Genomic DNA, 13,810 nt, shown 5'->3' on the forward strand with positions numbered 1-13,810 from the left:
TAAGATAAGAAGAGTGGATATAAAAAGTTGGATTCAGAGAGAGATACCTCTGGATTTTGGAGTCGAGCGCTCGCATGAAACCCGGAAACAGTGAGATCACGTGACTCAGCTTTCACACGTGGATTAGCCTTGTTTGAACGATAACCACACTGAATGTGAAAGACGATGCATGTTGTTCATCATACTCAATGCTATCTGCCTAGTATCTGAGGATCTATCCGGTAGTAGCATAAGATAGGATGACCGTCAAGGCAGAGTGAGTGGTTTATGATGTTGGAAATGGAGGAAATACTGACATCCTTTGTCACTTGACAGGCAAGACCTTTATTTGGATCCCTCAATTAGGGTGAGTTATTTTTGACGATGAACACGTATTGCGATCTGCTGACTTGGCTGCTGTAGGACTGGGTGCTCATCCCTATCACCTTGATCATGGTGAGTTCAGCTTTACAGTATGCGATGATCTTATGAAGCTGATCTCTATCACAGGTGTTGGTCGGTGTATTGAGACACTACGTCACCCTTCTTCTCAACTCCCCACCGAAGAAGCAACTCGCGGCAGCTGTTCGAGAACAGTACGTTCAGTTTGCCTCGTCCATACTAGATGTACAGCTGATATGGGATACATTCAGACGAGCATTAGGTCGTGCAGCACTTTTAAGAGCGACAGCTCCTTTATCGCCTCTCCCCCCAGCACAATACAAGTCATTCTCGGTATCATCTGCTTCCGCTCTTTCTTCAGGTGAATACCTGAAACCATCACCTCAGAAAGAAGATGATGCCGGTCCCGCCAACCCTTTTGAGAATGGTCAAATGGATACAATGATGGATGGTATGAAGAAACAAGGTGTAATGATGTGAGTTCACCCCACTATAATCTGCAGTAGGGATACTAACGATGACTTGATGACAGGGTACCAAATATGGTCATCATGCAATATATCAACATGTTCTTCTCAGGATTTGTGCTCAGTAAGTACTCTTCATTGATCAGAATTGTCGCCCTCTGACAAAATATGGTAACAGTGAGACTACCTTTCCCTCTGACTGCCGGTTTCAAATCGCTCTTGTCGAGAGATATTCCTATGCCCGATTTAGACGTCAGATGGGTATCGTAAGCTGTCCATTCTTGAATATCTCCAGATACAGAAATGAAGCTTATGAAATCTGTACATAGTGCATTATCGTGGTACTTCCTCAACCTATTTGGACTTAACGGTGTATTCAAGCTTATCTTAGGTTCAAATAATGGTGAGATTCTGTTGTTTCTCGCTCTAAAAGGCACCTTCTCATCCTTCCGGGTCTCGCAAACGCAAAAGTAATGTCTTGCTGACCTTGCCTTCATAGCCGCCGTCGATACACGTGACATGTCGGCTATGTCTTCCCTTTCAGGTGCAGGAGGAGGTATGATGCCCGGACCAGGTCAGCCTGATATGTCCAAGTTATTCAAGAGCGAAGTCGAGAATTTGGCATTAGCCGAAGGGATGTATAAATGGGTAGGAGTCGATATAGAAGATAGAGTCTTGAAAGGTTGGGGAAAGGTCTAGGAGGATTTGCACCTGGAATGCATGTTTAGTTATCGGACATCTCCATTTGCAGTGCAACGGATGACCTACATCAATATGCGTGTAAGATCACGAGCAATAAAGTCGAATGATATCTACGTTCTCTCACTAGCACGATGTGATCCTTCATGCCCTTCATACTCTTTCCAGCAATCCTCCTCTCCCGAATTGCATCCTTATCTATCAAACCAGACAAGTAACCACCTGAAGTACTAGTCAAGGGTGTTCATTTCATTTCGCACGGATCACCTCACTAATGCGCGCCATACGGCTCATGCGGTAGCGATAATTCGATCATTCCACACTAAACTACGACTCAACCTCACACAGACCTACTTCTACCGTGTGCTACCTCTTCCTAAAGAAAGGCGGTCCTTCGCCTGGAATTCGGTCAATTCAAACATCGATCAAAGGAAAGGTAATACGCCTCTAGCCTCTAAAAGAAGAGGTTTGTGTGGCAATTTAGATTGATTCTGAGTGTATGTGGCATTTGCTTAATTCGTCAAAAAGGGCATATCAGATTATACCCTGCATCCTTTCCATATCCCAACAGTCACTGCCGTGTGTCCACTGTCTCGTAAAATATGGGATAGCAATCGATCGTATAGCACTAAGTCCAACTTGGACTCAAAGCATACATGTTGGAACTAACGTTTGATACTAGTTCAAGCAACGACCTTCTTATACTCCTTCAAACGATACTAAACCTCTTTCTTAGTCCAACTTCCAGATTAAACGACGTAAACAAGAAATTTGGCATCTCAATTCTCTCAAGGTGGATGAACAGAAAACACATATATAGTCTCTCAAGCTTTTCAATATTTCTCTCTATTCTTAATCAACATTAACTACCACAGTCGCTTCAACGAACCAACTTTCTATTCACATTCATTTATCACCCAAATTCCTCATATATCGATCATCGATTATCTCTCAATCACCAAATCAACTTATATTCATATTCACGATCATAATGCGATTCGCTACGCTTCTTTGTGCTCTTCCCCTCATCGGATCAGTCTTCGCTGCTCCTACTCCTATCAAGGAGACTGCTATCGCTACTAGGGATGTCGACGTTTTTGCTATCGTCACTCAACTTGAAGCTGATGTTGTGAGTGATCTGAATTTACTTGGTATCATCCCTTTATGGTCTTGGTTCATACATCCTGCACTGCACATATATATCTCTACCTACCACCGATGAGAGGTAGGACGATGCTGACAATGATCTTGACATTCGTAGAAAGCCGCTGGCTCCCTCAACAGCCTCTCTGTCGAAGCTGAAGTGACCGCCTGTCTCGAGGTCGTCGTTGTCGCGTTCAACAAATGCGGTGAAGCTTTAGGTATCGAGCTTGGTCTTGACGTTGATGCTTATATTGCCATCGGCGAACTTGCCAAGTGAGTGCAAACTCTTTGACGGACCTCCGTTCCCTCCGTTCCCAAGGCGTGTAGAATTGGCGCTGACAACGACTCCATTTGGTTGTGTAGGCGTGGAGAAGTTACAGAAGAAGTTGCCAAAATCCTTGCTGGTGTAATCGTCGAAGTCAACATTTTGGTCGGTGCCATCGCTTCTGATGTAGCTTCTATACCCGTTGTTGTGAGTGATACTCATCTCGCTTCTCATCCGTCCTGTTGTGTGTCATTGTCTGGAAAGCTTGTAGCTTACTTGATGAATTATCTCATAGGCCGCTCTTCTTTCCCAAATCGACTCTGCGCTTTGCCTCATTCTCAAAGGAGTAGAAGCTATCCTGGCTGGAGTTCTCACATTGGTAGCTGGTATCCTCGTCGACCTCAAATGTGTTCTCTCCCCTCTTCTCGGTGGAGGTAAGTGGGAAATATCACATCTCAATCCTCAATTCTCAGTCAGGAGGAAGCTGAACTAAACTCACTGTGTATAGTCCTTGGTCTCCTTGACGTCCTTGTAGGCGGCCTTCTCTCAGGTCTCCTCGGGTCAGTCGGTGGAATCGTTGGTGGTCTTCTTGGTGGTATTTAGATCATACTGACCCACAGATAGAGTGTATGTGGGATACACATTCTCCATATTGATAGTTGGACATTTTCCGAATCCTGATTATGTAGCTGATCCCATACGTATACCTCATGAATATAATATTAAAACTTCAACTCTCGTGAAAGCATATCATCTCATCCTGTAGATAAGTAATTTTTGTATCTACAGGGACAGATCTTCATCGGGCTGTAAGATACTACTGTGTCACTTGGTTTAGTGGAATGGACGTGTGCTCTACATAAACACTCTGGGTGCCTTGAATATACTGTAGTCTATGTCTTGTAGAAATCAGCAGGATATCCATGAAATATCTCTTGGACCCATCGCGATTTTGATTTTTTGGCATTTCATTTGAGTCTCGATCATTGAGCATCTTCTGTGTATGGACTCAGATCCCCTGGTTGAGTGCAACATCTCATTTGACCGGTTCATCTCAAAGAACACCATCAGCTCTACGATGTCACGCAGAGACACCTTTGTGATCAATATCGAGCGCATCTAATGCATAACGCATTAGTGAGAGCAAGTTGACATTGCACTATGAGACAATCTATGGAAATGTCATTAGAAAACCTACCGAGGTCACAGGCCATGCGAGGAAGACTGATTGCCTCTAATCGTAAACTTCACACTTCGATAATACTCCTGCTCCCGGTTGTCTTCCACTGATTCGTCGGGATAGCCGAACACTATGACACTATGATTCCCTTTGACGAGTCAAAGCATCCTCCTCATCGGAGAGACGACTTACTTCTGTCCGATTACCCTATATGATCCGCTTCGGTACCATCGCCTTTTGTGGGTAAATAAATTTGTCACTTCATAAACGTTTGCTCCTCGTGATCACCATGAGAAAAGGGTGTACTACGGTAGTGAATGATCTTCTCATTGATCGGTTCATCAAACGGTCAATCGACTTCTTCCCTCGGATCAAAAAGCCACATTTGTCCACTGTCAGGATTCACCGGTCTAGATCATGCCTCGGTGGTTTCAGTGAGGATAGATAAACGGATCATCTGCGAAGCGTCATGGCGATCAAAACAGCTTCGGATCAAACACTATTTCATCACCGAGGAATACAATCAACTGAATATCATCATTGCCTCATACCTGCGTTGAATAAGTTAAGTGTAGAAAACATATCAGATATCCTTGATCAAGGCGATTATATCGAATCTTTAATTTGTATTAGAACCATAATTCGATATTCTGCGATTCCTGGAGGGCTTATTTGTATTATTCATCGTATCGTTCGGTTCCCCATGAGGAGTCTCCATAAATACGAATTGCCAAGATACCTTTGAAACCGACCGCCCACAATCAAAGTACGCCCTTTTTCGCAGTCAAATGAAGTTGAACTTCGAATTTACACTTAAAGTACAGTATTCACCGATCAAAGTACACACGAAGCGCAATCAATCTGACCCATCCCTTAGTGTGTTCCAAAGGAATGGTACATTAAAACGATCGATGATCATTGCGAGATGACTGTGGCAGGCATACTGTACTTGTAGTCGTGTTTTTTCCTTTGCTGTTTTCTTGACAAATGCATTCATCCTTCTTGATCCTTATTGTTTTCATATTGATCCTACTCAGACGAGGTTTTTGCGATTTCGTCCTTCCCTTGACATCATAAAGTCAGGTGACGATGTGCGAGAAGTATGCATGAAAAGGGGGGCGTTCATCATCAACATCGTCACGATCATCATTATCATAAATCTAGAATCTGAGAAGGTCCACAAACTCCTCTTTTTGGTGTATTATCCATCAAATAATGACGTTTATGAAGGATTGCCATATTCGCTTTAGCGGAGCAGGTCTTTCCGATCAAAAGTGCAAAGAGGATCATTTAGGTGTTTCGTCTATTGTATGCTTCTGGAGTATCTCATATTGTGCGAATTCATCCTAACCCCTCCTCCGGTTATCTTTGAGAAGGTGGTCGACGATTTGGGATTCAGAAAAAGGTATATAAACCCCTACAAATCCCACTTTCGAGAGTTATTTCTTCCAACAACAATTATCTCTACTTATTCATTCACCTTCCAAACTCATACTCAAACCAACCAACCAACCAACCACCCACCCACCAACCAACAAATCTAAAGTCGATAAGATGCGATTCTCAGCTCTTCTCTTCGCCCTTCCCTTGATTGGATCAGTCTTCTCTGCACCTGCTCCACTCGCCGACAACACCGCTCTCGCCCTCGAAAAGAGAGATGTCGATGTCGTCCAGACCGTCCAAGAGCTTCAAAGCACTGTTGTAAGTATCTCTCTTCATCACCTATCCCACGGTCATATACTGCCATTACCCACTGCGTTATGAAGGATGGTCAAAAGTATCAAAGCTGACTTCTTTCTCGAAACTCATAGTCCAAATGCAAACCCTTCGGAACTGCTCAAACCGAGGTTGAGGTCGAAGCTACCCTCGAAATCATCGTTGGTGCTCTTGAAAAATGCGGTAACACTCTTGGTATCGATCTTTCCCTCTCTGTTGATGTTGACGTTGTCATCGGTGCCGTCATTGCTCAGTAAGTAGTTATTTCTCATCGAGTGTTCTTGACCTTGTGATTCAGTACTGATCATATACATGACTCTCTTTAGACACGGCGACATCAAGAAGACCGTAGCCGACATCCTCGTGAAAGTCCTTATTGACATCAACGTCATTGTCAAATCTATTAAGGGTGATATCAAGAAGAAGCCTAAATGTGTGAGTACTGTTTCACCGTCGTCATACCGATCAATGAGACAGCGCTGACAGAATTTGAGTGTTTGATAGGCCGCTTTGCTCGTCAGAATCGATATCGTCCTCTGTTTGATCCTCAAAGGCCTTAACACCATCATCGCCGGTTTGATCTTCCTTGTCGGTACTCTCCTTATCAGCCTCGGTATCGTCCTTGACGGTGTTCTCGCTCTTGGTAAGTGCATTTGATACCATTCAGAAATAAAAAATGTACTGATGAGATATTTCATCTAGTCCTCAAATTACTTATTGGACTTCTCGGTAACCTCCTCGGTGCCCTTCTTTGTGGTTGTATCCTTTAAACCACAAATAACGGAAACACGTGAATCGGTATAGGATGGAAGTGGAATTATCTTCACTCTTTCGATAATTGCCATCTTCGTCCTCAAATACCGATCCTTTTGTCTTTCTTTTTCTCGTTTTCGTATTCAAAGGTGGTTGGTTTTTCCGAAGTCCGAACTTGTTGATTATTGTTTGGGAAACAAACAGTCTCTATTTTACGTCCTTGTCATTTCTATCGGTCATATCTTCTCAAATAAACGGTCTATGCACGGTGTTAAAACTTCACACGATGGTTTTGCGAAAGTCCCCATACTGACAGCACTTACTGTATGCAATCTGACCTGACAATGAATAATTGGCCTACTGCTTCGTTCATTCAGCAAGCAAAGTAAGTTAAGTATTAGTCATTCGAACGGTTTTTTCTATTCATAAAATGATCCCTTTAAACTGCTCAAAGCGGATCTGAGCATCACTTGCAATATCGAATTTTTCATAGACACAACTGACTTAATTTACAGAGACGCCATAGTCCGTTATACTTTACCCTCACCTGATCAAACAGTCTCATCACCTTTGATATCCATCCATGCTTTATGAACATTCTCGTTGTACTCAATCTCTTCAGCTATGTTTTCCAGCGTGTCACTACCAGTCGATAAAGGTGAGAAGCCCGATACTGAGTCTTTAGGTGACCTCACTATACTTAATGGGATAGGTCTAATGAACTCATTTTCGTTGTCGTTCGGGATAACAGGAAGCGAGAAATAATCTCCTTGTGCTTCTTCTTTCGAGTGACATGTGGTCGCTCCGTATAAATTCGTAGGCGTGTACAACGGCTTTTGGAATGTAGTTGTGAGAGGTGATTTTGGATCAGATAATTTACGTGACAAATCGAATCTTACTGACAGTCTTCTATTATTTCTTGAACTATTGGGTGTATTTGAGGTATTTCTAGGTGTAAAAGGATCATTGAATCTCGTATCTTCATTGCTAATTCGATATGGGGATTGATCCTGATTATCCACCATGAGTTGTCTGGTTAAAGGTACTGTAGAAGGTGTAGTCAAGGTACTGTTACTAGTCGAATATGCTGATGAAGCAGTTCTTGATCTTCTTCTAGGCGTATTACCGTCGTCACCATCTATAAATCTTATTGGTGAATAAGGTGTATAAGTACCAGTACTACCATGATCATTGGTTTTCCCATCGTTCCATCTCGAAAGCGAACCAGAAGAAAGTGATGTTCTCATCAATCTCGCTTCTTCTCTTAGATTGATCAACTCTGTTATATCCCTTTCTAACAATCCAGCTAATGATCTATCGATGGACGAACTTCTAGGTGATCCTCTAATCTCCACAATCAATAACGTGAATGAGAAAAGCTGTGCGGAGAGTATCAACAAGTGGGTGATGCCATATAGAAGAGGTATGAAATCATCTATTCCTAGTCGAGGAGATGCTACAGGTTGTACGAGTACTATTCTGGAAGGTTCTGGAGTCCTTTCTGGTGGGATAGATATAGGAAATGAGAACGAAGAAGTCAAGGAGATTGTGTAAAGAGAAAGAAGGGAAAAGGATATGAAACCTGTTTGACTCAATCAGTCTAGACTGAGTTTCTCGATACATCGAAGTCGCAAATCAGCACTCACCTATGCTGAAGGCAAATTGTACAATGCATAAGAAGAGTAAGAACTCAGAGTTGTACATCCAGGTTCCAAAGATACTTCCCCTCGTATTTCTCTTCTTGTTGGAAAAAACCTGTGATCTGACCAAACTGGCTCTCTCGTCAGCTCACCTTTCCTCCAGCCTGCAGTGTGCGATCGACAAACAACATGGCCCAAATGACCCGATAACTAGAAGCAAATTACTGCACTCACGATGCGAACCACCCAAGTAATTCTGCTGATAACAAAGGCACATACGCAGAGATCGAAATTGCATTGATCGAATTCAGAAGGAAGAGATAAGGGATTTGTGTCGTTGTTGAGATATTTAAGGAGTAGTATGTCAGGCATACAAGTGATGTCGAGAGAAGCTATAACAGCTATGGTTAGCGATAGAATTGCTTGCCGATGTAATGAAAGCGATGCGTGAGTGTAAAGACAACTCACTGTAACACGGATATTGCCAGGTAAAAAGTTGATGAAGCTGGTCATCTCTGCAGGTGTTTAGTTATCCGTCCTAGTAAACGTCGAATGGATCGTTTGTTGGATAAGTAAGACAGGCTGTTATTAAAAACAGTGGGTTGAGAAGATCAGTTTGAGAATAAAATCGAGGTAATAAGAGATGAAAAAGACAACTGGGATATATGTCGATCGCGAACAGTGAACATAGCTTGATTCGATGATGTGGTGTGGTGGAGTTGCGTAGGGATGGTCGCGTTGATCAGTATGTCATTTATTCGTGTGTTGATGGCATCAAGGAGTAAAAGTGGGGGAGAGGTAAGAGGTGAGTGGGGAAAGTGCGCGAGACAGTCTCAAGTCAAAGTGCATTTTTGGACCATGAGATAGGATACATTGGATTCACTTGGCGATAAAAGTGAATGACAAAACCAATGGATGAGGTAAAGATGAGCTCGAGTTTGAAAGTATCCATTCAAATGTGGGTGCCAATTTGTATCACACACGAAAGGATGGTCAGTTTTGAACCCTTTGACTGGTCGCGTCATAACCCCATGACATTTGAATGGCAAGGTTGCAATGCGTCAGACAATTCGAAGACGCGTCGATGTTCACATTGTTATGACAATCATCCATGGCTCTGACTTGGGATGAGAGATGGATAGATTACCATATCATCTGCGTGGATAGTATGTTGATGATAGGTGACAGTCGGTATTGCCGTTGTCATGATCACCTCGAGCTTCATCTCCCTCAACTAGAATGTATGATCGTGAAGTATTAACTGAGGGGCTCCTACAAGATTTTTTCACCTAGTGTATATTCCAGCCCCCAGCCACTTTCGGGATTTCGGCCGAATCGAGTCATTTACATAGTAAAATTGTTATTTCAGAGAAAAAAACTGCCACCAATCCACCAAACTGCCAATTCAGAAAATAAAACAGGAAATCCTGGAAAAAAAGTTGTGTGAATTTAGCGCGACCATAGAGACAGCAGGTAGAGTGGACTTGCGCTACGGTGGTAGGACCAATTACATCTCAAATCCCATTCTTCGTTGTCTCTTTTTTCCTCCCAAAACACAATCCTTGACAAGATGTCTTTCTCCCGATCATCTGCTCAATCACTCAAGCAAGCCCTCAAGGCTACTGCGCCCAAGGCTGCTGGCCGACAGGTCGCCAAGAGATCTTACTCCCTCCTCGCCCGAGAAGCCCCCAAAGCTATGATGGCTTCCCGACTCGGTGTAAGTCTTTCGTGGAACTCATCTGAGCTATATGGATGAAAGCTGATCAAGAGACACTTGTGAAATGTAGGCTACTCGAGGTGTTAAGACTCTTGACTTTGCTGGTACCAAAGAGGTTGTTTACGAGAGAGCTGATTGGCCTCTTGACAAACTCCAAGAGTAAGTGATCATACCCCATATATCCGAAAGTGAACCTTAACTTTGGACTGACAAACATGTATTAGCTTCTTCAAAAACGACACCCTTGCTATGATCGGTTACGGATCTCAAGGTCACGGTCAATCCCTCAATGCCCGAGACCAAGGTCTTAAGGTTATTGTCGGTGTTCGAAAGGGCGGAGAATCTTGGAAACAAGCTCAAGAAGATGGTTGGGTTCCCGGAGAGACTCTTTTCGATATCCCAGAGGCTATTGAGAAAGGTACTATCATCATGAACCTCCTTTCTGATGCCGCTCAATCCTCCACTTGGCCCGAGATCGCTCCTCTCATCACCAAAGGAAAGACCCTTTACTTTGCCCACGGTTTCTCCGTTGTATACAAGGACGACGTGAGTTTCATTTCCCACATACCTTGTTTCGACATCAAGAGCATCATCAAATGCTGACTATGATTTCGTTGATGTAGACCCACGTTGTTCCCCCCAAGGACGTAGATGTCATCCTCGTTGCCCCTAAAGGTTCCGGACGAACCGTCCGAACCCTTTTCCTTGAGGGACGAGGTATCAACTCTTCCATCGCCGTCTACCAAGATGTCACCGGTCAAGCTAAAGAGAAGGCCGTCGCTCTTGGTATCGCCGTTGGTTCCGGTTACTGTTACGAGACTACCTTTGAGAAAGAGGTATACTCTGATCTTTACGGAGAGCGAGGTGTCGTAAGTATTCTACCCATTGTCTCTGATATCTAACAATAGACTGATCTCAACGCTGCATAGCTTATGGGTGGTATCCAAGGAATGTTCCTTGCTCAATACGAGGTTCTCCGAAAGAACGGTCACTCCCCCTCAGAGGCTTTTAACGAGACCGTTGAGGAAGCCACTCAATCTCTCTTCCCCTTGATCGGTAAATACGGTATGGATTACATGTACAACGCATGTTCCACCACCGCCCGACGAGGTGCTCTTGATTGGGCTCCTAAATTCAAGGAGTGAGTGAAGGCTTTTTCCGATACTTCCAACCGTACATCGATCGCTCCTTGTTTAAGGCTTTAGCTCATGTATAATCTTCTTCAATAGGGCAAACCTTCCCGTCTTTGAGGCTCTTTACAAATCCGTCCGAGACGGATCTGAGACTCGAAGATCTCTTGAATTCAACTCTAGAAAGACTTACCGAGCAGATCTCCAAAAAGAACTTGACGAGATTGACAACCAAGAAATCTGGAGAGCCGGTAAAACCGTCCGAAACCTCCGAGTGAGTATTGCTCATCCCTTACAACATGATATGAAGACTACATTACTTATGTCCATTGGCACATTACAGCCCGATGCCGCCAAGGATGAGCTTTAAACAACTCGACTTGATTCATCTTCTGCACAAAATTGATAGTACATATCTCACATTTAGCTTTCCTTGGAGTATGCATGTTCTCTTAGACCCGGTTTGTTTCGAGCGTTAGGCTTCCATGTGGAGATTGCATAGCGATTGATTCGTGCACCCGCTGCGATATGGATGTCTTCATTTGCTTTTGGTCGCTTTTTGGCTCTAGGTACACACTCAGGAATCGTTGAACTTCTGACGACATCATCGTATCTGACGAGATCGATAGTGCAGTTCCCATCCTCTCGTAGAGTACGAGGGCTAGAGCAGGTGGTGGAGGTGGTGGAGGCCGTAATTGTGGAGGAGATGCACCAGTGGAGATACTAATAACATACCACTTCTGCTTTTATACCATTATCTCGAGCCCACATAAGTTCGGTTACAAATCGGCTCGAAGAAGAAAGAGAGACAAATTCTATCAATATGTCATCTGGTATTCCAAATGAGATGAAAGCTCTAAGACTCCACAAAGCACCTTCGTGAGTGCAGACCTATATCTGGCCTCCGGCAAGAGAGATCCGTCCGTTGTCAATTGACTGACTTTGGGCAATGTAGGAAATACTATGAGCTTGACGATGTACCTGTACCTAAAGCAGAAGGATCCAAAGTTCTGTTGAAGATTGGCTCGGCCGGATTATGTCATACTGATTTAATGGTATTGGAAGGCTCTTTCGGTGGAAATTTCCCTATTGTAGGGTCCCACGAACCTGCCGGAACAGTAATGGCTTTAGGTGAAGAAGCTGGAAAGTTGGGTAAAGTGAAAGTGGGCGATAGAGTAGCTGCTTTACTTCCAAAAGATGTCTGTGGTGAGTTGTCCTTCCACTTGCTGAATGACAAGACTGAGAAGGAGAAATATGCTTAGCGAACAAATTGGAAATTAGGTAAATGTTCAGATTGTACAATAGGTGATTGGAAGTGAGTTCATGTACATGAACCGACCACTCGTCACCAACTACAACACCGATGTGGGATCATTCTTGAAACTAATCGAATCGGATCCCATTAGGTACTGCGGCAATTCAAAGTATGGAGGCATCAATACGGATGGATATTTCTCAGAATATGCTTTAGTAGAAGCGAAACATTGTGTGGTGATTCCAGATAAAATGACTTTTGAACAGGTATGATAATTTCAACGAATATCTCCAGTTGTTCCCTCCCTGTCGTCTTCAACATTCATACAGGTCTGATCAGCTCATATGACGGTTACTCTCGATTAGGCCGCACCACTCACCTGTGCCGGAGTGACAATCTACACAGCGATCAAGAAAGCTAATTTGAATCCGGGAGATATCTTGGCTATAAGTGGATTAGGTGCTTTGGGCAGTCTAGGTGTACAAATGGCTAAAGCCATGGTGAGTGAAGTAATCTTTCTGTCATCAGGAACCGAGCTTGTTTTCTGACGGATGTCTGAACTCCATCGATTCGATTTAGGGCCTCAAAGTGGTTGGAATTGACGCTAGACCTGAGCCTTTGGCTTTGGCTAAATCACTCAAACTTGCACCTGATTTGATCATCGATGCCAGTGGTACTTCACCTGAAGAAGCAATGGAAGACATCGTCAAGCTCAGACCTGAGGGATATAAAGGATGGGATGGAGCTGACGGTGAGTTTCTCTTTTCACTGATTTTCCATTCATTCATCCCCTATCACGACGCGTGAAGATCCTACTCGCTCAATGGATGAAATATTGACGATTGAGGATTACCTAGTCACAATCTTGACTGCCGATCCAATATCTTCCCAGTCATTCGGTACCTCAATAACACGTAGACATGGTCACATAATCTTGGTTGCACAACCACCAGAACTTAAATTCGATTTCAAGAATTTCATTTTCCAAGATTTGACTCTATCAGGATCTTTACATGGTAATGAAGTTGATCTGAAAGAGACTATTGACTTGGTCGATAAACACGATATCAGAAGCGATTTACAAGTATTTAAGATTGATGCCCATCAGAAAATGATTGATGCGACTCACGAACAAGGGAGAAAAGGAAAAATCGTTCTCACATTCTCGACCTTCGAGAATGAAACCACAGTTTAAAAATCATCAAAAGTAGATGTCAGATTGATTGAGGTCAAAGGGAATAGGATTTGCCGTTGTAGATATACACTCCGATTGTACCACAGTGATATAGAGTGGAAAACCGTACCCGTCAGGAGTGTCAATGTACATACATCATTGTCTTCATAAGTCATTAAGTGTAAACATAAATCTGCCGTTAAATATCGTTTATAAATGTGTTTAAAACTGAATTGTCCTATGCACAAAAACGGTGAAAAGTCCTCTCTGAACCAAAAAGGGGAAAATCA

The 13,810-nt window shown here is 43.3% G+C and overlaps 6 protein-coding genes across 6 annotated transcripts; 5 read left to right on the forward strand and 1 right to left on the reverse strand.

The window, feature by feature from the left end:
- Nucleotides 1–239: 239 nt before the first annotated feature.
- IL334_006001 (uncharacterized protein) lies at nucleotides 240–1,547 on the forward strand (the record flags this gene model as incomplete). Its single annotated transcript, XM_062937707.1, has 9 exons — nucleotides 240–256; nucleotides 316–346; nucleotides 403–435; nucleotides 490–575; nucleotides 633–857; nucleotides 914–972; nucleotides 1,027–1,114; nucleotides 1,178–1,251; nucleotides 1,348–1,547. 9 exons carry the CDS (start codon nucleotides 240–242, stop codon nucleotides 1,545–1,547), a joined length of 813 nt encoding a protein of 270 aa, XP_062793758.1.
- A 991-nt stretch (nucleotides 1,548–2,538) lies between these two features.
- Nucleotides 2,539–3,558, forward strand: IL334_006002 (uncharacterized protein; the record flags this gene model as incomplete). The annotated part of the gene is made up of 5 exons (XM_062937708.1): nucleotides 2,539–2,676; nucleotides 2,809–2,963; nucleotides 3,054–3,162; nucleotides 3,251–3,389; nucleotides 3,464–3,558. 5 exons carry the CDS (start codon nucleotides 2,539–2,541, stop codon nucleotides 3,556–3,558), a joined length of 636 nt encoding a protein of 211 aa, XP_062793759.1.
- Nucleotides 3,559–5,689: 2,131 nt separating this feature from the next.
- Nucleotides 5,690–6,621, forward strand: IL334_006003 (uncharacterized protein; the record flags this gene model as incomplete). Its single annotated transcript, XM_062937709.1, has 5 exons — nucleotides 5,690–5,836; nucleotides 5,947–6,104; nucleotides 6,178–6,286; nucleotides 6,356–6,494; nucleotides 6,554–6,621. 5 exons carry the CDS (start codon nucleotides 5,690–5,692, stop codon nucleotides 6,619–6,621), a joined length of 621 nt encoding a protein of 206 aa, XP_062793760.1.
- Nucleotides 6,622–7,155: 534 nt separating this feature from the next.
- IL334_006004 (uncharacterized protein) lies at nucleotides 7,156–8,757 on the reverse strand (the record flags this gene model as incomplete). The annotated part of the gene is made up of 4 exons (XM_062937710.1): nucleotides 7,156–8,186; nucleotides 8,251–8,375; nucleotides 8,479–8,636; nucleotides 8,713–8,757. 4 exons carry the CDS (start codon nucleotides 8,755–8,757, stop codon nucleotides 7,156–7,158), a joined length of 1,359 nt encoding a protein of 452 aa, XP_062793761.1.
- Nucleotides 8,758–9,814: 1,057 nt separating this feature from the next.
- Nucleotides 9,815–11,461, forward strand: IL334_006005 (ketol-acid reductoisomerase, mitochondrial; the record flags this gene model as incomplete). Its single annotated transcript, XM_062937711.1, has 7 exons — nucleotides 9,815–9,961; nucleotides 10,032–10,120; nucleotides 10,186–10,507; nucleotides 10,585–10,830; nucleotides 10,891–11,102; nucleotides 11,191–11,365; nucleotides 11,435–11,461. 7 exons carry the CDS (start codon nucleotides 9,815–9,817, stop codon nucleotides 11,459–11,461), a joined length of 1,218 nt encoding a protein of 405 aa, XP_062793762.1.
- Nucleotides 11,462–11,914: 453 nt separating this feature from the next.
- IL334_006006 (uncharacterized protein) lies at nucleotides 11,915–13,541 on the forward strand (the record flags this gene model as incomplete). Its single annotated transcript, XM_062937712.1, has 7 exons — nucleotides 11,915–11,970; nucleotides 12,047–12,297; nucleotides 12,373–12,406; nucleotides 12,498–12,612; nucleotides 12,712–12,846; nucleotides 12,926–13,097; nucleotides 13,204–13,541. The coding sequence occupies 7 exons, from the start codon at nucleotides 11,915–11,917 to the stop codon at nucleotides 13,539–13,541; spliced, it is 1,101 nt and encodes a 366-aa protein (XP_062793763.1).
- Nucleotides 13,542–13,810: the final 269 nt, after the last annotated feature.

This window comes from Kwoniella shivajii, chromosome 8 (assembly GCF_035658355.1).
Source record: "Kwoniella shivajii chromosome 8, complete sequence".
Lineage (NCBI taxonomy): Eukaryota > Fungi > Basidiomycota > Tremellomycetes > Tremellales > Cryptococcaceae > Kwoniella > Kwoniella shivajii.